We start from the raw sequence: 21,612 nt of genomic DNA, 5'->3' as shown, positions 1-21,612 counted from the left end.
CACTCGTAAGTTGACCGGCAGAGTACTTGATGCTGCAGAAAGGAATCCGGTTCTGATCATGGTAACGCAGAACCCAAAGCAGACCCCATCATCAGCGGAGACCAGGTCAGTCCGCGCCGTGGTAGGTGTGTTGGGACTTTACCTCTCTGATGCGCCGGGGCTCTAGAGCGTTGCATGCAGATCATGCTGCAGACGTGCAGCTCGCCGTGGCTTCCTGTTGCCGGGGTTCGCGGTGAGCTGGCCGGTCTGTCCGTCTGTCCATGTTGATTAAAGTCCGTACTTTCCCTCTGTCCCGCGTGTATCCGATATTCTGAGCGGCGCGGTCTCTCGCCTGCAAGTAACGGCTGAAGTATTGGCCGACGTCTCGTTGACTTTACTGACGCTCTCGTGCAGGCGTCGCATGTGTGTTTTCGCTGTGTGCATGCGCCAGCCGCACGCCAGCTCTTTTCGCAGTAACACCCCTGCTTTATCTCCAGGAGTGGGCGCAGTTGAGACATCGTGTTGCCCAGTGGGAGATGTCTGGAAAGAGCCTTGGGGGGGCCGCTCGGCGCAGGAGGACGCGCTGTCGAAAGTGTGAGGCGTGCGTGCGCACTGAGTGCGGCGAGTGTCACTTCTGCAAGGACATGAAGAAATTTGGGGGCCCCGGGCGCATGAAACAGTCCTGTCTGAAGCGGCAGTGCACAGCGGTAAGAGGGGTTACCAGATATCGGGGGCCGTAGTGGGCATCGGATGATGGGTCAGTTAATGCTTTGTGTGATGGGGTTGGGTTGGAGGAGGCCGGGGGTCAGTGGTTTGTGTGTTGGGTTGTTGGAGGTGGATGGGGGTCGGTGGTTTGTGTGATGGGGGGGTCGGTGGTTTGTGTGATGGGGGGGTCGGTGGTTTGTGTGATGGGGTTGGGTTGGCGGATGGGGGTCGGTGGTTTGTGTGATGGGGGGTCGGTGGTTTGTAGGATGGGGGGGTCTGTGGTTTGTAGGATGGGGGGGTCGGTGGTTTGTAGGATGGGGGTCGGTGGTTTGTAGGATGGGGGTCGGTGGTTAGTGACGCGCTGGTAACCGTAACGTTGTCCCCGCAGCCCGTTCTCCCGCACACAGCCGTGTGTCTCCTGTGCGGAGATGCAGGGAAGGAGGACACCACTCAGGACGAGGAGCAGAAGTTTAACCTGTCGCTCATGGAATGTACGATTTGCAATGAGATCGTCCACCCCGGCTGCATCAAGGTGCGTCCTGCCGGTCTCTCCCTCTATCTTCTGCCCCCCCCCCCCCCCCATTCCGCGTCTCTCCCGTAAGCCGTCTGTCCGTCTGTCTCTCCCCTTCATTTCTCTGATGTTTATTTCTGTAGATGGGAAAAGCTGAAGCTGTAATAAACACAGAGATCCCCAACTGCTGGGAGTGCCCGAGGTGCAAGCGTGAGGGCCGTACGAGCAAGGTACAGTCCGAGGCGGTAAAGTCTGACGGCTCTCATCACGAAGCTTTGCTGTCTCTTTAATGCCTTTTGGCGGCTGTCTATAAATGTTAATCAGGATCTTTGGTGTGAATGGACCCGTAATCGGATCCAGAAGGCTGGATTGGTTGACTTTAATGGGTTAATAACGAGGACTAGGTGGTGGGTGTTCTCTGTAACGAGGTAGCGTGTCATCCTTTAGGACTCTTTGGACGGTTCTGGAAAGCGGCGTCTAGATAACGGAGAGGACGCCGTCCGGTGGAAATTGACAGATGACCCCGCTCCTGCTAAGAAGAAGCCGACGGAAGATAATTTAGGACAGAAAAGGAAGAAAGAGAAGGATCCGCCAACCGACTCTGCCGTTAAAAAGAAGGTAATCGGTATTTCAGATCACCAATGCCCAGAGCGCTCGGTGACTCTTCTAAAGTCTCGTTTTCTTTTGTTTTTTTCTGGCTAAATTTTAATATCTCCTACAGATGAAGGTGGAGAAAGACAAGAAAGTGAAGAAGGTGAGTAACAGACATGAAAGACGTGTAATGAGCCACCATCTCCCCGTGAAAGCCCCTCGGTTTGTCGTGAGCGTTCCATGCAGGGGTGGTAGAAGCCATTATTAATCCTGCTTTTCTTCTGTCTCTCTTGTCCCGTCTTCTCACTCTCTCACTCTCTCCCTCCACTTTCTGTCCCCTTCTTTTTTCCCGCGCTCCGTCCCTTTTGCCCCAGAAGGAGCCGCCGGTCCCATCAGAACCTGTCCCAGCCTTGGACCGCTCTCACCAGCGCGAGAAGATAGAACGCTTCAAGCAGATGTGCCAGATGTTGGAGCGGGGCCGCAGCACCTCGTCCAGCTCCAGCTCGGACTCGGACTCCGACTCCGACTCAAAGGGTTCCCGGGGGAGCAGTGACACCGGAGAAGGGGGGGGAGGGGAGGCATTCACGGCTCAGCTTCAGCACCAGCTCAGAGGATGAAGAGGATGGAGGGCGATCGGCCACCCTCGCTGATGGACACAACGGCGCCAAGAACGGCAAGCAGAAGCCCTCGCGCACCAACTGCAGGGAGAAGGAGAACAGGAAGGCTGGCGGGGCTGGTGCCAGGAAGGGGCCTGGGGGCAGGAATGCAGCGCATGCCATACCCCAGAGCCAGCTTCTGAAGAGGCCGCTCGTCCCCTCGCCTCCCAAGCCAGCCCCCCTTCAGCTGGAAAGGCACGTGGTACGGCCGCCCCCCCACAGCCCAGAGCCAGACTCCTTGCCGTTGGACAGTGGGACAGACCACGTAATGCAGAGGGGAGTCTGGCTGTCCGTCTTCAGGCACCTGGGTCAGAAGGAGCTCTGTGTCTGCATGAGGGTGTGCCGGACGTGGAACCGCTGGTGAGAGGGGAGCCCCGGGGTGGTTGCGGGGCGAGCGCCGGCAGGAGGGGTACTGGGCTTTGGTGCAAGGGGTACTCTGGTGAGATATGGCACAGGGGAGCCACCATCCGAACCATGTTTACCGAGCTTTCTGTGGGCCGCGGGTTACAGGGCGTGTTGGGATTATATAATCTGATTACTTATTTCCTAATCTGTGACACAGAACCAGTCAGACTTCCTGGAGCGGTTGTGTAACCGGCGCCCGAGTCCCGCGATGGGAGCTGCTCCCGGGAAAAAAAAACACGAACATTTAAATAATGGGGAAGGGGAAGTGGCCGTGGTGGAAAGCACTGCTATTAAATGGGACGGTAATCCCTTTCATTTTTGACACAGGTGCTGTGACCGCCGCCTTTGGACATCTATCGACCTGAGCCGTAGGAAATCAATCACACCCCCTATGCTGAGTGGTATTGTCCGCCGGCAACCAATCAGACTAGACCTCAGCTGGACCAACATATCAGAGAAGCAGCTGACCTGGCTAATCCATCGGTTACAGGGTGAGGCGGTGGGGTCCTTACACAGTTTGGGGTGGCATGGAAATGGGGGTACACTGGTCCAGTTGGTTTGCGAGCGGAAAGGAGTTATGTGATTGGTTGTAGGGGTTTATATCCTGCACGGGAAGCCATTGGTGCTGGGCTGGCGTTACTGGTCCTTGGTGTGCCGGTTGTAGGATGACCTCTCTGGCCCCGTTACCCCTGAGCGCCCCGTCGCCTCTCTGGCCTCGTCACCTCTCTGCCCCCCCTCTTGTCGCTGAGCGCCCCGTCACCTCTCCGCGCCCCTCGCTGAGCGCCCCGTTATCTCTCTGCCCCCAGGTCTGAAGGAGCTTGTGGTTGCCGGCTGCACGTGGAGCGCGGTGTCCTCTCTCTGCACGACCTCCTTCCCATGCATGTCTCTGCTGGACATCTCCTGGGTTCAGGGAATGAAAACTTCCCACCTCCGAGAGCTGCTTTCTCCTCCTTCCTCGGACTGCAAAACAGGTAAGTCTTCCCTGCCCCCCCCAACTTGCACCCCGGTGCTCAGTGTCGCCCCCTGATGTCGGGGTGAGGTTGGCTGCTCTTTTGTGATGCACACCTTGCGTTATATTGACGCTGCCCCCCATTGTACGGTAGGGACGTCGGACCCCCGGGGTCGGCTGTCCTCCCTGTCGGAGCTGCGTCTCTGCGGTCTGGAGATGGGAGACTCCGCGCTGCGTCTGCTGCTCCGTTACACTCCGCGGCTCCATCACCTGGACCTCAGTCACTGCGTTCAACTGAGTGACCACGGGATCCACATCCTAACTGCTGCCACCTCCCCGCTCCGAGACAGTCTCACTCATCTGAACCTCACAGGTGAGTGCGCCCCTGACCCCCGCAGCGCTCTCGCTCGCTCTCTTCCTCTGGTCAGTTGTCTATTTTCCTTGATTTGTTGCGTTTTGCTTCCCTCTGCTCTTCCTCCTTCCACCGCTCGTCGGCTCACTGCTCTCCCTCTGTTCGTAGGGTGCCACCGCCTGACCGATCAGTCCCTGGCCTTCTTCAAGCGATGCCCCCGGCTGACACTCGTGGACCTGCGCTCCTGCCGGCTCCTCACGCACGAGGGTTTCCAGCGGCTCCTCCAGGATCCCCCCTCGGAGCCCGACGGGAAACCCTTCCAATGTGCCGAGGAACAGGTGCTGAGCCGAGAGAGTTAGCGGTGGGGAAGGGGCCCCCGCCACAGCACTACAGCCCCTGGATGGGGCAACTCTACTGTATCTGCCTCCTCTACCTACCTAAGCGTTGCGCGCAGGTTTTGGAAAGGAGGGTGCACTGAAGATCCCGAGTTTAACTGTTGATGTACTAGGGAGGAGCTGCGCCAAACGGCAGCCGCGTTTTGTACGGAAACGGTTAAAAGGGAAAGGAACTTCCTACTAGCTCACGCTGGGGTTTGGGGTCTGGACACCCCTCTATCTTAATGAAAGTGTTTGGGACACCTAACGGTTATTGTGACCTCACTTACCGGGTCCAGAGTGTACCGTCGGCTAATTCCACCCCCCTCCTACTCTGCTGATACCCTTAACGGGGCATTTGCTAAAGACGTGCATGCGGCGTAGCGTGCGGCGCCTTTCAGGAGAGGAGGTGGTGGGGGGGGGGGGGTGAGAGCGTCGTCTCCATACGCTTTCCATCGGCTGAAGCGTTCTCTTAGGGCCTTTATCGTGTTGGTTTGGGGGGTTATCGGGGGAAATGCACTGCAGGGTGAGAGCAGGGTCGCTCGCTTATCAGGGTGATGCCCTGCAAGGGTTAACATACAGGAATGTACTGGGATATACTGGGGTGCTGTGGGAGGTATGCCACCCGTATGTCTGTAAGCGTGGGTATTTAACACTCGGTTGGCTGCGGCGCGAGGTGTCTGCAGCCGGCTCACGGGATACTCGGTGTCGGTGTATTGCGCGGCCGGCGGGCGGACTGCTAGCCTTTAGGCCGGTTCCGGAGACGGTTTGAGAATTGTGCAGCTACAAACACGGGGGTCGGAGAGGCCCGGGGGTCTTGCGTAGGGTTTGGGCCGGCTGAGGCTGATGGGAGTTGGAGAGGCCTCGGCTTGCCCAGTCCTGCGGTACATCACGGTGTGGTCCTTCACGTTGCTTGTATCACTCTGCTTGCACGATGGCACACGTTCCGGGCGCGTTCTCTCCTTCCCCCGCGTTCTTGCCGCAGGTTACTGCGGTTCTTGAATTCATGTTCTGTTATTTTGTCTTTTTTTTTTATTTTATATAAAAGTGTTTTTTTGTAAATTTTCTGTGTCTGAGTCGTTTATAAAGTTCTCTCGAGTTATTCGTGTCGTTTGCGAACCAGCCCTGCGCCTCGGCCTCTGAGCGGCGGTGCCTCGATCTACCTGTCTGCTCCCCCCCCCCCCCCAGTTACCTGGGTTCTAAAGAGTAACATTCGTGCAAATAACCGGCAAAAGTACCGGGAGCGCCTGGAGCTTGTGGGTTGGAGCGCCTCCCGGAGGACGTCTTCTAAACGGCTTTTCACTGAAGTGCGATATTCTATGCGTGAGACCTGAACCAGCGCCAAGAAAACAGACCGCCGGCGGTCACCGGTACCTACGACCTTAATCAGTCGTTGGTCTCGTCTTAGATTCTGGAGCCGTATGTCTATCCTGCGCATGTTTAATACTCTCACTATATTACTCTCTACCACCTCTGCCGGGAGGCTGCTCCACTTATCTACCACCCACTCAGTAAAGTAAAACTTCCTTCTGTTCCGTCTCAGCCTCCGCTCTCGTTATAACTTTTCTCCTGTCCTTTTATTAAATCCCTTTATGTATTTAAATGCCCCCCCCATCTCTCCCTTCTTTTCTCTCCCTCCTCTCCTCCGCGCTCCTCGAGTGTAACAATTAAAATATTGATAGTAAAGAGAGCGGACGATGATCGCAGTGCTGTCACCGTCCGTGGGAAGGGAATTCCAGCGGGGAGGTGGAGGGATTTGGCACAGTCACCCCGCTGCGCAGGTGCGTCCCGTAACCCGAGGGGGTGAAGGTGGAATCCCACAGGTGCTGTACATCGCCTCGTCTGCCCCCCCCGCCTCCGATTCTACCCCTACCTACTAAAAACGTGTTGGGCATCAGCTGGTGCCGCGGAGTACCCGTTGGCCGCCGGCGCTGTCTTGACACCGCCGGCTCCTGTTTGACTTGGCGTAGTTGGAGTTGTAGCTGCGCGGCTGTGTGCTGTGTAGTGGCGGTACTCGGGCTGCGGGGGGCAGACTCGCACGGCAGTGGCATGCTCTTTAATGTGGTCAGGCGGCCGGCGCGCGTTGCGCAGACGTTGTCTTTGGCAGCAGGTTGCTCCTGGCTGTCGGGCCGGCAGCGCCAGTATCTGTCTGAATTCCTGACGGGTGACAGAGCCGAAAAATCACAGGATTTCCCCTCTCGCCGTCACCAAACCGCATCCCCTCCCGAGGGACACAAAGAGGTCGCTGTGACGCGGGGAAGCCCACAGCTGCCCAATCCAATTGCCCAAGCGGCCCCGGGGGGTTTGCGGCGGGTGGGGAGGCAGGGCAGTGTCTGCGGGCTGTTGTCTAGACCTTGTGTCTGCCGGTGGCCTGGGGCAGAGCCGGTGGTACCGCTCTACAGACTGTGTCTGCGATATACGGAGAGCAGCGTGCCGCTGCCAGGACGGGCGCGTGCGGACGTGTCATTTACTCTCAGGATATGCCAACTCCCTGGGGGGGAGAGGCGGACGCTCACATAATAGCTCTAAGGGGGGTGCCCTGCCAGCTGGTAACCTTACTCCTGGAGTGCGCGATCGCCATGGCACCGTTTCCGTCAGCTCTCCTAAAAGCTCTTAATTGCAGAGAGAGATGATTTAGGCAGCTGTGGGGGGTAACGGGGAGTAACCTGCCACTTCCCTCACTCCCCCGTTGCCTTTCATTCCATAATTCACCCCTAAGCACACTTTCATTCATTCGCAAGCCCCCCCCCATCCATTCATCTTTCCTCCCTCCCGGTGTCTCCCCGCAAGCTGAATTCCTGCACCTGTACTTACCCCCCCCCCGCTCCCTCTCCCTCTCCCTCTCCATTCGTGTCCCTCCTTCCTTGTGGGTTTCTTAGTAGGAAGGAAGAAGGAATGAAATATCCGAAAGGAGAGGAGAGGAGAGGAGGGGGGGTGACGCTGGAGATTTCCACATAGCGGACAGACTGGGGGGGGGCAGGTATAAAAACATGTCACCTCCGGGGCAGGTTAATCACAGGTACCAGGTGCTGGATGCAGGATGCTGGCTGGGACAGGTGAGTCTCCCGGGGCATCCATCTCACAGAGCGGTCTGGCGGGGAAAGAGTTATTTGCTATCAGTTTTATGAAATGCGTTGGGGCAGGGAATTCCTGAAAGAGCGGTTGGTGTGGATTATAACTCCCATTAGTCTCAGGCAGCCACTCAGCCTTGTTTTTTGCGTATGGTTTTTTTTTTTTGGCAGGGTTTCACTTAGAGCTCCAGCGTCTCCCATGGTGAGAATAAAAAATGTTCTTGATTTACATCTTAAAAAATGTAACACCTCTACCACCTCTGCTGGGTGACAGCTCTGTTCAGCTGTGTTTTATTCAGAAGTACGTGGGTTTGAGGTGGTCTTATTACCGTTTCAACCTAATTTGCTGTCACCCCTGATATGGGAGTGAAGGAAAGGTGCAGACAGGTGTCAGGGTGCATTTTAATCCCATTACCGGCCTGTCCCGTTTGCAGTTCTCGTGGTGCTGGGTGCCGCACTGTGTCGGGGGCAGGATGCAGTCACCACTACAACTCAGAATATTCTCACACAGATCCAGAACCAGGCTGTCTACCTGCACAACAACGCCACACTGCTGCTGAGTATATACGTGAGTGAGAGCCCTCCCCTACAGAGCGTCCTGTGGCTATCCCCTCCCCTGCAGAGCATCCTGAAGCTATCCCCTCCCCTGCAGAACACCCTGAGGTTATCCCCTCCCCTGCAGAGCATCCGGAGCCTATCACCCTCCTTAAAGGAGCACCTCAGTCCCTTCCCTGCACAGCATGCCGTGATCATTCTATTCCCCACGGAGTATCCCACAGCTATTTCCTCCCCTACAGAAGAATACACTTGTTCCCCCTCGCTGCAGGGAATGCGCTGGGTCTCCCCTCCCTGCACTTCTCACATCTTTGGATTCTCAATCCTCCCGTATGACGCGTTGTTCTCTCCCGTCGCTGATATTCTGTCTTTTCCTTATTCTTCCTGTTTCTCCCTCACTTTCTGTTTTGATAAAATGATTCTCTCTCCCCCTCATTATTATTATTATTATTATTCCTCCCCTGTTCTCACAACCCCCCTCCTTTTCTATTCCAGTTGAAGTACCAGGGTGCCCCATTTAACAGTTCTGAATTCAGCTTCCCCTCGTGGCAGGAGCCGGGGCTGCCCCCCGCCAGTCTAGGCTTCAAGAAATGGCGGTGCCTTTGTCCCGGGGAGCGGCTTATGTTGGACAGAGACGCCTTTTCTGCCATCTCCGAATTCTTCCAGCTCGTCCTGGACGACCAGCTCTCCCTGAACCCCCAGGCCAAGGAGCTCCTCCAGATGCTGGACGCGGCTCAGATCTCCTCCGAGGCCGTGCTCAGTAACCTGGTCAGCGCTTTGGACGTATTGGGCTTCCGACCTTCGCCGGCCCAGCCGGAGTTCTTGAGTTGGGCATCGGCCGGGGCCAAGAGCTTCCAGAAGAAGGTGCGCGGCTACGTGCTGTGCAGGGAGTACAAGGACTGGCTGGCCAGAGTAGCCAACGACATGATGATTTTAAAAGGGACACGCGGGGGGAGAGAGGCCATTGGCCAAGACAGGAGAGGCCGCTGCCGGTCCTGATGGAGAAGAGTAAAGAGAACAACGTAAAAAGGAGAGTCTGGAGGGAGAGAGAGGGAGAGAGAGAGGGAGAGAGAGAGGTCCTTCACGTCCTGATGTAGGACAAATGGGGAGAGAGAGATTCCACATCAGCCACGGACAGGGAGGACTGCAGTGGTCCCTGGGAGTGATCAGGAGAGACTCGACTGAAGCAGGGGCTAGGGTGATAAGGTAAGGAGAGAAGGGACTGCAGACGGGGGGAGCAGGAAAGGAGGGAAAGGACTGTGTCTGAAGGTGGTCAGGAAAGGAGAGAAGGGACTGCGGCCAAGGGTGATCAGGTAACGTGGAAAAGGATTGTAGTGGGGACTGGGGTCATCGGGAAAGGAGAGAAGGGACTGCCGACGGGGGAGCAGGAAAGGAGAGAAGGGACAGAGGTAGGGGTGACAAGGCAAGGCAAGAAGGGACTCTGTGTCTGATAGACGGACCGGAGCCTTCTGTGTGAGACGAATCGACCTAAAAATAGCTATAAACCTGTTTTTCTTTCGGCGAGACCCGGAGCTGGCGGGATGAGTCCAAGAAACCGCAATATTATTCTTTCAGTTTATGTAACACTTAATGAGCGATTATCCTGATGCCGCCTCGTGTGCCGTCTGCTTTAACATCAACTCCGGGGCAGACGTCCAATTCCCTGGTTATCTGGGGGGCGATTGGCGAGGAGCGCAAGGTCCTCACACGCAAGGTTGGCAGGGTTTTGGCAGGTGGCGCTGTTAGGGGGTCCCCACATCTCATCAATATGGGGGGTTTATGGGATTTCTACAATAAGACGTTTTGGTGCCCGACTCCTTCTGTGTTCAGAACGCAAATATTTTATGAAAATGAGGGTTTGTTGGCGGATGCCACGTGTGATGTCATCATCCCCGCCTGGTGACAAGAGACACCCAACCTGAGCTCTGCCATATATCATTAGTTATGGATTTTTGACATCATGCCCAGGTCTAGCGCCCTGGACTTCCTGTCTCACCAGTGACATCATCGAGAGATTTCCCGACCCAGTTGTGTCTGCAGAGCACCGAGATTGAAATCCATTTCTGTGGTGGGGCCTGCGATCTCACGGGGCCAATCTCTTCCAAGACATTACATCTCCTATGTTGCTGGGTGGTCCATGTAAAGTGCTGCCCCCTGCAGTAGGTGGGAAAAATAAACCCAAAGAGGGGAACCCAGTACTGAGGGGGACGCATCTTATGGCGTCTGTCCGGAAAGCTTATGGTTGGTTTGGGTTGCTCATCTCTTCACAGAAAGATGAGTTGAAGTGAGTGGGACAGAACTCCCTTCAACTCAACAGAACTGACAGGATTAATGACCACCCACCAACTCTACTGGAAGACGAAAAACCATCTCAACTACCAACTCTACTGGACCACCTCAACCACCAACTCAACTGAAAGACTCAAAGACCACCTCAACCACCAACTCAACTGGAACACGAAAAACCATCTCAACTACCAACTCAAATGAAAGACTCAAAGATCATCCCTGACACCAACTCAATGGGAAGACTCAAAGACCACCTCAACCACCAACTCAACTGAAAGACTCAAAGACCACCTCAACCACCAACTCAACTGAAAGACTCAAAGACCACCCAATCAACTGGAACGATCTAAGACCATCTTAGCCACCACCAGAAGACCGGCAATGTCCAATGCGGTTTGGCTGTTGTTGAGCGGCCGATGTGTGGTGAGAGTTGGCTCAGCCGCGTCCCGTTGAGGCTTCGCACGTCTCCTCGTCACGAGGTTCCCACGCGGTCTCCGTCGCAGCAGAGAACGAGGCGCTCCGCGTCGGCTTAACGCTGCCCTTCAGTGTTTGTCTTCAGTTAAAGTTCTGGTTTTCGGTTTATCCCAAAATGTTTGTTTTGTTCGATGTTTTTTGTTTCTGTGTTTTTTCCACCGTCCTGCAGAGCATCGCACTTTTCTGTACAAAGGAAATTTCCTGATTCTGAGTATTTTTTCTGTATTTATTTATATAATGAATGCACTGATAAAAAAATCCAAGATAAACGGCGTCCTGTTTGGCAATAATTAGGAATCTTTATGGAAGGAGGAGAGCGGGGAGCGTCGGGGGGGCGGTACGGGGGGCCGCGCATGCACGTCGTGAATCGTTACAGGATGCCGCGCGGCGCGTCAGGGATCGGTGTAGGATGCTGTGCAGAGCGTCGGGGATCGGTACAGGATGCTGCGCATGCACATTGGGGATCGGTACAGGGGGCCACGCAGCGCGTCGGGGATCGGTACGAGGGGCCGCACGGAGCGTCAGGGATCGGTACAGGATGCTGCGCATGCACATCGGGGATCAGTACAGGGGGCCGCGCGGAGCGTAGGGGATCGGTGTAGGATGCTGTGCGGAGTGTTGGGGATCGGTACGAGGGCCGTGCGGAGTGTCGTGGATCGGTACGGGGGGGAGCTCAGAGCGTCAGGGATCGGTGTAGGATGCTGCGCATGCGCAGTTATTGGAATGAATTCTGGATTAATAAACAGCATAATTTATTAATATATTAGTATTTTACATCAGTCGACTCTCTTACATCCACAAATTCAGTAACATAAGACGCGGCTCCTTGATTGGGGGGCCACTCGTAGATAATTCACAGGAAGACCCCAGAGTCAGGCAGCCTCCCCGCCGTCCCAGCCACGGGCTGACCCCATCCGGCACACACAGTCCTGAAGCCACGCTGTTTGTGGTCTGCGATCCGTGGTCTGCGATAAGTATAAACCCCAGCCGGCCGGCAGCGCGGGCTTTGGGGTCTCAGACTGGCCTCCGGCGGGGGTCCCTCGTTACAGAGAATGCCACAGACAGAGGCAAGTGACAAGAAACTGAGTGAGGAAGCGGGGCCACAAAACAGGGGCCAAAGAGACCACGGATAGTTTTGCCCCAGTGGTATTTGCATTTTGGTTTAGCACAAGAAGGTGAGAAGATGCTGTTAGGTGGGACGGGGGGGACGCTGTGTTCATTGTGTTGCTCTCCGGACAGTACCCCTCCATTGTTGGGTTGGAATCGTATAAAGCTGTGCTGGGTGGCCCCCGGGTGCCGATATCTTGGGGGCTTTCGGTTGTGTGTAGAATCTCTGCCGTGTTTTCAATCGTGGTCCTGGGAGTAGTCAACGCGTCAATGCGTCCCACGTCGCCTGTAGTCACCGACCACCGACCAAAGTCCCCCTTCGGAATCACCTCTCTCATCCAGGAAAGATTGGAGGTTACGGAAGTATAATTTCCAGGGCACAGACGACCAGTAGAGGTGGGGACTGAGCTGCCAATTCCAAACAGGAACCACGGCCCTCCAGGGTGCGTCTGACACACGAGAGGGGCGCTGGAGTCCTTCTGCGGGGAGTCGGGAAAAGGGAAGAGGTGAGAAGGTGGGAGAAAGAGATTCAAAGATTGGAACTGGGAAGATGGGGCAAATGATCAGGAAGAGACATGGGGAGGGTGATGGGGAGGGTGATGGGGTGGGCGATGGGGAGGGTGATGGGGTGGGCGATGGGGAGTGTGTTGGGTGATGGGGAGGGTGATGGGGTGGGCGATGGGGAGGATGATGGGGTGGGCGATGGGGAGGGCGATGGGGTGGGCGATGGGGAGGGCGATGGGGAGGGCGATGGGGAGGGCGATGGGGTGGGCGATGGGGAGGGCGATGGGGTGGGCGATGGGGAGGGCGATGGGGTGGGCGATGGGGTGGGCGATGGGGCGGGTGATGGGGAGGGTGGTGGTCAGGGTGGAAAGCAAGTTGGTGACAGTAATGGAGAGATGAAAAACAGAGGGGGGGCAATGGAGATGAGACAGATAAGTACTATGAAGGGAAAGAGCAGCTGGAGATCAGGGGCAGTTTCTGTTACGTACGAGGCAGGTAAAGTTGCCCCCTCTCTCCTGCGCAGCACACAGTGGTTTATCGGGGTTTGGTTGAGTCTCGTTCGGGTGCCCCCCACATTTCTCCGTGTCCAGAAGAGACACCGCGAGTTCCCTGAGCGACGAGGATGAGATTTCTGGAGAAGAACAAGAAGCAGGAGGTCGGTTACCGCGGGACGAGAGGCCAACAAACCATCCAAAGAAAGCTGCGGGTGGGAAATGGCTGTCGGATTATTATCTCCAGTAACGTGGACTCCGGCGATGGACGCCCTCGATGGGTCGCACCAACCGGCGGTCCTTCAACCGGCTCAGCCTCGGGATTCTTCCACCCTTTCCAGGAATAATAATAACGCGGAAATACATCCGTGGCGGGATTTACCTGAGGGCTCGAGATTACCCCAGCCGGTGACCCAGCACCCGGTGCTTGGGGGCGGCGTGTCTTCCGGTGGGAGGCAGATGGGTAGAATGGAGTCGCTGAAGGTGACGCCGTAGTAAACCTCTACCAGGGCCAGGTCGTTCTGGCGTGAGGTTTTCTTGTACTCGGGGTGAGTGACGACCCTTCTGACCCTGCGTGTCACTTCGTGAGGGTTTGCTCCACTCTGACTCTGCCTCCCCAAGATGATGATGTAATCAGTCGATGACACGCTGCAAGTGAGGAGAGTCATATAGCGTTAACCGATGGTCCACGGACTGTGTCCCCGAAGAGGGGGCTCCGACACGTGACAGCATTTCCTCATTGGCTCCTACCTGGACATGCAGTGGGCAGAGGTGAGAACCCAGGTCTCGGCTATGAGAGCCCCAGAACAGGCATGGGAGCCAAACTGCTGCACGCTGACCTGCCACGGCCATGCCCTCTCTGTGGCATTATTATTCGGTGCAGAAACAGGAGATGCCACGGGGTGACCACAACCTACCACAGAAATAACAATAAGTCGAAACACGTCTGGATTTCATTGAAAACGAGGAATACAATTATAATGCTCAGAGTGCTCAGAGTGCCCGAGCTCAGTGGCTTGTTGGGCCATCTATCTCACACAAGGTCACACGAAATCTAGAAGAAAAGCCACGTTTTATCCCCCCCCACCTCCGGATTCTCACAGACCAACCGTACCTCGGGAGCTGTTGTGGGAGCAGCTTTCCATGTCCAGCTCACTAGGAGGTGTCACTTTCTGGAGGTTGAAGAAGGCGTCATTGGCCACCCTCGCAATCCAGTCCTCGTAGGTGTTAATCTGAGTGAACACTCCGGGGAGGGTGGAATTGCCCTTCTCCGAGCACTGCCCCCCAAAACTCCTCAGCCCCACAAGAAACCACGTACTGTTCTCCTGACACACAAGGGGACCCCCGACATCGCTCTGTGAGAAAAGAGTGAAAATCAGGCCACTAATCAACCACACAAACATACACTCTAACTCCCTCTCAAATGCACCCTCCTCGTTTCTTTTTTCTGCAAGTCAAATTTTTATGTCATATAGTACCTGTTACGTCCTGTCTACCCATTGTACAACACTACGGAATATGATGGCGCTATTTAAAACAATAAATAAACACAGACCTATAATCTACGTCTACATAATTCTATCATCCTGTAATTCACACCTTCCCCACCAGGCGGCGCTCTCACTCTGTCTGTCTCAGGACTCTCATTCTGCAATGATCTATTCTGACCACTCGATGTCACTGCCAGTGATGCTGTATACTCACCACGAGATGGCGCCCTCACTCTGCGGAGCATTCGTTACCTGCAATAATCTATTATCACCACTAGATGTCGCTCCTGCACCCTGGGTGCAGAAACAACGCTGCGCTCATTACCAGAGGGGGGTATTTAAATAGAACCTCCCCGCAGATCGGCCCCCCGTCGGCCCATCTAGTCTATAAAGACTCAAACCTTAATCAGCCGTTGGTCTCGTCTTAGATTCAGGAGCCGTATGTCTTGCCCATGCATGTTTAATCCCCTCACTGTATTACCCTCTACCACCTCTGCTGGGAGGCTGTTCCACTGCAAAGTCTAATATAATTATATATATGTTGGCACAGAAGTTGTGGGCGAAGTGGTGTACTGTAGATATAGATACCCTAAAAAAAATTATGGGATATGTTGGGTATATCATACCAAAGCCGCATAACTCGACTCCTCGAGGGCCGTAAACAGACCAGGAATTTGGTCCTACCTGAAAACAAGTAATTACATAGTTTTTTTGTTGAGAACTCAGTGCTCAAACAGGGATATCCAAACACTGGCCTGTTTGTGGCCCTCGGGGACTGGAGTACCACTGTCTTATCTCATACATCCTCCACCAGGGGGAGTTACCCCGCTCTTTCCTCAAAGGTCCATTTTATGAAGATGAATTTATTGCCCCTTCATATTCCTGAGCCCTCACTGACCAGGCACCGGCTTCCGTTTCCTTCTGGCTCCTGGTAGGAGGTGCAGATCATGCCGGGAAGGATAGACACACTGTGATTGGCTGCACTGGGATGGCTGTAAATGCAGTTACATTGGTTGGGACCAATCAGCTCCAGCTCCACGGCCCTCGGGGGCGTCACATTCCCATCTGAAAGAAAATAGGGGAGGAGAAAATCCTCATCAGAACTTCAGGGTCATCGCAACAGGAAGGGCTTTTAATACAGGGCCGCTGCTATATGCACTCCACGGGGCCCCTGGTGTTACTCACCCCGGTGAGGTCCTTCCCAGCCCGTGTGCCAGCAGGAAGAGCCATAGGCCATGCGGTGGGAGGCCCGGGGGAGGCAGATCGGCTGAGTGAATGGTCCTAGCGGAGCGGGTTGCTGGAGCTGGAGAAGGGCTGCATCCTTGCCGTCCTCTGGGGTTATAAAGGCCCCATGGAGGCTTATCCTCTGCACCATGATCTCACGCTTTACCGGGGTCCCAGGGCCCACAATTACAGACCAGTCTAGAGGGGAGTCTGATGAAAGAGTGCTAAAGGGTACGTGGAAGAAAAACGGATGATGAGAAGAGGGAAGAGAGAAAAGGAGATAAAAAGTCTCATCATGAAAGCCCCCCACACTTGCGGTATTAACCCCATCTCACCCGACGAGGCACTGAGCTGCCGTTATCACCCAAGTGTTAGAGATGAGGGTCCCTCCGCAGACCCGGGCCCCGTCCTTCTGCAGATCCACCTGCCACGGCCAAGCACCCGGAGCATTTGGGTCCACATTAAACTGGGGGACTCCGCAGCCTGAGGAAGGAATCGTTTCGAGATGTTAAAGCATCGGTCCTGTGCCGAGCATGTGGTCCTAGAGGTTTTATCATTCAGGGGCTTTGTTGAGCTGCCTTGTGTTCTTCTGGCCCTAGAGGTCCGGTCTTAGACTTTACCTGGGTTCCTGGTGCTGAGGAGGTCACTGCAGTTGTCATTGTCCACGTCGTCGGTCACTGTGATGTTTTGGGAGGCGAAGGAGGCTGGGGTGTCCACTTCGCTCTGGATCCAGTCCTGATAGGACGACACAGCGGTGATCACGACTGGACTGTCCTGGAGGTAACACCCTTTGGAAAAACTGATGACACCCGCGAGGAACCAGAAGCCGTCCTCATTACAAACAACGGGGCCACCGGAGTCCCCCTGACGCCAAGAAAAAGAAGAGGGTAAGGTGGCTTCCTTCATGTGTCTCTCAGCTATATTACACGTATTATGTCACTCAGTGTTGGATGATGTCACTCACCATGCAAGGACCCTTTTCTCCATCGCTTTCTGCTGCACACAACATACCCGGCTGCGCAGGGTCGGGCAGCTGTACATTCTCGTGGGAATTGTAGATACAGTTACAGGTTCTCCATCCGATCAGGGTCTGGGGCACTTTCTGCAGTGGCCTAGAGCTGTTAAGGGGCACTGTGGGGGCAGAGAACGGAGTGAGGGGGGTAGGTGTGTGGGGAGCTTCCTTGGGGGGCATGAAACTGGATGAGACAGAATGAAGACCAACATGGATGTAAGCCCTTCTCACCCCCCCCCCCCGCTTTATTTCTCCCACTTACCCCCTCTGGGTACATCCTGGAGCCCGGTGGCGTAGCAGGTCCTGCGCAGCTGGAATCTGTGTGTCTTCTCAGGGAGACAGATGGGGGAAATAAAACGAGTGAACGCCACCGGCCGAGACAGCTTCACCAGCGCCAAGTCCTGTCCCTGCAGGAAGTTAGTGTAGTCCTCGTGGATCCGTATGTGAGACGCCGTCACGTTGACCGCTGAGCTCTCTGGCGCGTCCCCGAGTTTGGAGAAGCCCAGATTCACAGTCCACATCGTGGGGTCCAGTAGAGAGGCGTTCCTAAAGAAGACATGAAGGGGTTAACAATAATACCCTTTTTATAATTCCAATAGTCTTACAGAAAGTTTGTCCTCCGTCGGCCACATATAGCCCCCCAGAGGGCATAGGGGCAGACGTTAAGTGCTGGGCTCCCCGTCACTCTTTGTATCTGTGGGCAGGAAGCAGACACTCACGCTAACACCATGCACTAACACACACTCACGCTAACACCATACACTAACACACACTCACGCTAACACCATGCATTAACACACACTCATGCTAACACCATAGACTAACACACACTCACGCTAACACCATACACTAACACACACTCACGCTAACACCATGCACTAACACACACTCATGCTAACACCGTACACTAACATACACACACTCCGACACCAAGTACTAACACACACTCACGCTAACACCATGCACTAACACACACTCATGCTAACACCGTAGACTAACACACACTCACGCTAACACCATGCACTAACACACACTCATGCTAACACCGTAGACTAACACACACTCACGCTAACACCATGCACTAACACACACTCACGCTAACACCGTACACTAACACACACTCATGTTAACACCATCACTAACATACACACTCATGCTAACACTAACACCAAATACTAACACACACTCACGCCAACACCAAGTACTAACACACACTCGTGTTAACACCATCACTAACATACACACTCATGCTAACACTAACACCAAATACTAACACACACTCACGCCAACACCATGCACTAACACACACTCACGCTAACACCATGCACTAACACACACTCATGCTAACACCGTAGACTAACACACACTCACGCTAACACCATGCACTAACACACACTCACGCTAACACCATGCACTAACACACACTCATGCTAACACCGTAGACTAACACACACTCACGCTAACACCATGCACTAACACACACTCACGCTAACACCGTACACTAACACACACTCATGTTAACACCATCACTAACATACACACTCATGCTAACACTAACACCAAATACTAACACACACTCACGCCAACACCAAGTACTAACACACACTCGTGTTAACACCATCACTAACATACACACTCATGCTAACACTAACACCAAATACTAACACACACATTCACACTAACACCATGCATTAACATACACACTGACACTAACACCATACACTAACACATACTCACTCTGACACCATACACTAACAAGCGCACACTCACACTAACACCATGCAGAGTAACTGTCGGCTCCTCGTACTGACCCGTAGAAGCAGTGAGCGGCCGTGATTATCCAGCTGTCGGAGATCAGGCTCCCTCCGCATTGTGGCTGGCCCTGGAAGCTCAGCGTGGCGTGCCACGGCCACTCACCCGGCACCGCGTTGGTCCCCCCAAAAATACGTCTCTGGAGCCCCTGCTTCCCACAATCTGCAGGCAGAGAAAACAGGACAGTGAGCGGTAACCACGGAAACCACGAGCGTCCCGAGTCCCCCCCCCCCCCCCGCCGACGGCCATCCTCTTACCGGCAGCAGATCCCGGGGGCCCGAGCACTGCGGGAGAAAGAGAGGAGCGATCAGTACCGGCAGCAAACAATATACATTTACAGCCGACAGGCCTCGCTACCACGGCAACCACTTCCACACAGAATCAGCCAGCAACGACGGGGTTAATGAGTCAGACGCAAGAGAACCAGTGACTCAGGGGCCACAAATCCCGGGCCATTCCTCACCGAGGCGGCACCTGCATACCTCCCAAGTGTCCCTGTTTAGGAGGGACAGTCCCTCTTTCCAACTCTAATCCATTTATTCATTTTATTGACTTATATATCGCCGTCATACTCCGCAGCGCTGTACAATGTGTTATTATTATTTATATATCGCCGTCATACTCCGCAGCGCTGTACAATGTGTTATTATTATTTATATATCGCCGTCATACTCCGCAGCGCTGTACAATGTGTGTTATTATTATTTATATATCGCCGTCATACTCCGCAGCGCTGTACAATGTGTGTTATTATTTATATATCGCCGTCATACTCCGCAGCGCTGTACAATGTGTGTTGTTATTATTTATATATCGCCGTCATACTCCGCAGCGCTGTACAATGTGTTATTATTATTTATATATCGCCGTCATACTCCGCAGCGCTGTACAATGTGTTATTATTATTTATATATCGCCGTCATACTCCGCAGCGCTGTACAATGTGTGTTATTACCATATTTGCTCGATTATAAGACGACCCTGATTATAAGATGACCCCCCAAAATCAAAATATTAATTTAGGAAAAAAACAAAAAGCCTGAATATAAGACGACCCTATAGGAAAAACGTTTTACCAGTAAATATTAATTCATGTAAACTATTTTTTCATATTTAATAAAAGCTATGATTGAGAAAAATATATTTTTTTTATTTCCTTTTATTTGCCAACCTGCCCCCCCCAGTTATGCACATCTGCCCCCAGGCTTGCCACTCTGCCCCCAGAAATGCCTTATACCCCCCTATTTGCCACTCTGCCCCTTGATGTGCCTTTTAACCCTCTAAAATGCATATCATGGGGCTGAGTGGCATATAGGGGGTTAAAATGCATTTCTGGAGGTATATATATATATATATATATATATATATATATATATAAAACTGCTAACAGCAATCACACTCCTATCAAGCCAAGGCAGCCAGTACATGCTGGAACCTGGGGATGATAGGAGTGTGAGTACAGCCTCCCTATGCCATGCTACCACCACCACCCCGCTTACATATCCATGCTATCACACACACACACACACTCATTCACAAACATTTAAATACTCATTCATTCCATTAATCACAAAAACCCTCCCCCACCCCCTTACCTGAACTGCAGATCTCTCACTCGCAGACTTCTGCAGGGGCCGGCTGTGCGAGCAACTTCTCTGGCCCCGCCCCCAGAGGAAGGAGGGGGAGGCAGAGTTATGTGACGCTCTGCTAGCTTCCTGTTCTCCTGCTGCTCGCGACCAAAGCCCGGTAAGCAGCCTGGCCCCAGCAGAATGAGGTCTGATTAGAAGACGACCTCGATTATAAGACGAGGGGGATTTTTCAGAGCATTTGCTCTGGAAAAAAACCTTGTCTTATAAACGAGCAAATACGGTATTATTATTTATATATCGCTGTCATACTCTGCAGCGCTGTACAATGCGTCACTCCCCCATCACTCCTTGTTACAGGAATCAAAAGTCAGTCTCATACGGAGCTCCTGCTATCCACGGATCAGTCAGACCGCCATTCACAGTAAAACAAGAACTTTATTTGCAAACACACAGAACTTTATATATAACCTCAATTCAATCAACATTCCTTTACCAGACGTTCTCAACACACCCAGAACCCCAAACCCCCATCAGCTCAGGGAGGACACAAGGAATGGATCCGGTACGGGGGTAAGTGATACGATGGGTTTCCCCCGCCTGTGTTATCCCCCCTGTAGTGCGGGGGCCGTTGGGGCAGACAGGGCTGTGCTGGCTGATTAAGAGCCCCAGCCGGGTTACCTGATTGTCTCTTTGAAGGCCGGAGCTGCAGCCACATTCAGTCTCTGGGCCGGTTATAAAATATTACTGGGTCATGTGATCAGAACCGGGACACAGACGCTCCATGACCCGGCTAAACCGCACACCAATCCCCAACACAGACCCCCAAAACACCCTCACCCAACAAAGCACTTTGTGCAAACTGCCCCCCGACACCCCGACCCAGAGTTCCATGAAAATGTCTGTCTCTACCCAGGGACAGGAAGTCCGGGGCAACTCATGTTAACCTGGCCCTGTCACACTCCTCCCATCACTCCCCCGTCACTCCCCCGTCACTCCCCCATGAGTGTGGTTTGTTTGGCAGAGATGTTTGCTGTCTATGTCACTGTGTGTCAGGCTGAGAGTGATGGGTGTTATTGAGTGATCATCAGTATGTTTGAGTTAGTGGCGGTGTGGCTGAGAGTAGTGTGTGTGCGTCAGTGTGGCAAAGCGTGGTGAGTGTCTTGGTATGAGGTTCTGGTGTGGCAGGGGCATGACGGTGGTAGTGGGGGGCTGGGACCGTGTGATATTAGGGGCCACCGCTCCGCCAAAATGGCAGTACCGGCATCCCACTTGGTGAGAGGGGCCGGTGGCTGTGCGCTCGGCGGCAGGACCAGGAGACTTACCCACGAACGCCACGCTGAGAATCACGAGGCTTCTCTCCATAATGTCCCCGGATCCTCCTTGGCTGAAGTCGAGTTGATCTCGGGATCTTACTGGATCTCACTCCTGGCAGAGACTGTTGAGTCCTGATCTGGGTTATTCCCTGACCTCTG

General features: G+C 53.9%; 1 protein-coding gene and 1 pseudogene across 1 annotated transcript; one reads left to right on the top strand and one right to left on the bottom strand.

Moving 5' to 3' along the window:
• The first annotated feature begins 548 nt into the window (after positions 1 to 548).
• Positions 549 to 4,507, top strand: LOC149285637 (F-box/LRR-repeat protein 19-like; annotated as a pseudogene).
• An 8,074-nt stretch (positions 4,508 to 12,581) lies between these two features.
• Positions 12,582 to 21,502, bottom strand: LOC149285636 (serine protease 53-like). Its single transcript, XM_089495118.1, has 14 exons — positions 21,463 to 21,502; positions 18,809 to 18,835; positions 18,551 to 18,713; positions 17,002 to 17,285; positions 16,692 to 16,858; positions 16,348 to 16,591; positions 16,063 to 16,210; positions 15,689 to 15,951; positions 15,402 to 15,568; positions 14,128 to 14,368; positions 13,764 to 13,803; positions 13,396 to 13,661; positions 13,051 to 13,153; positions 12,582 to 12,960 (listed from the first exon to the last, which is right to left on the bottom strand). The coding sequence occupies exons 1-14, from the start codon at positions 21,500 to 21,502 to the stop codon at positions 12,582 to 12,584; spliced, it is 2,532 nt and encodes an 843-aa protein (XP_089351244.1).
• Positions 21,503 to 21,612: the final 110 nt, after the last annotated feature.

Source organism: Sceloporus occidentalis, unplaced genomic scaffold (genome assembly GCF_023333645.1).
Source record: "Sceloporus occidentalis isolate IW3139 unplaced genomic scaffold, rSceOcc1.0.p SCAF_76, whole genome shotgun sequence".
NCBI lineage: Eukaryota > Metazoa > Chordata > Lepidosauria > Squamata > Phrynosomatidae > Sceloporus > Sceloporus occidentalis.
This window is presented reverse-complemented; position numbering and strand designations above follow the sequence as displayed.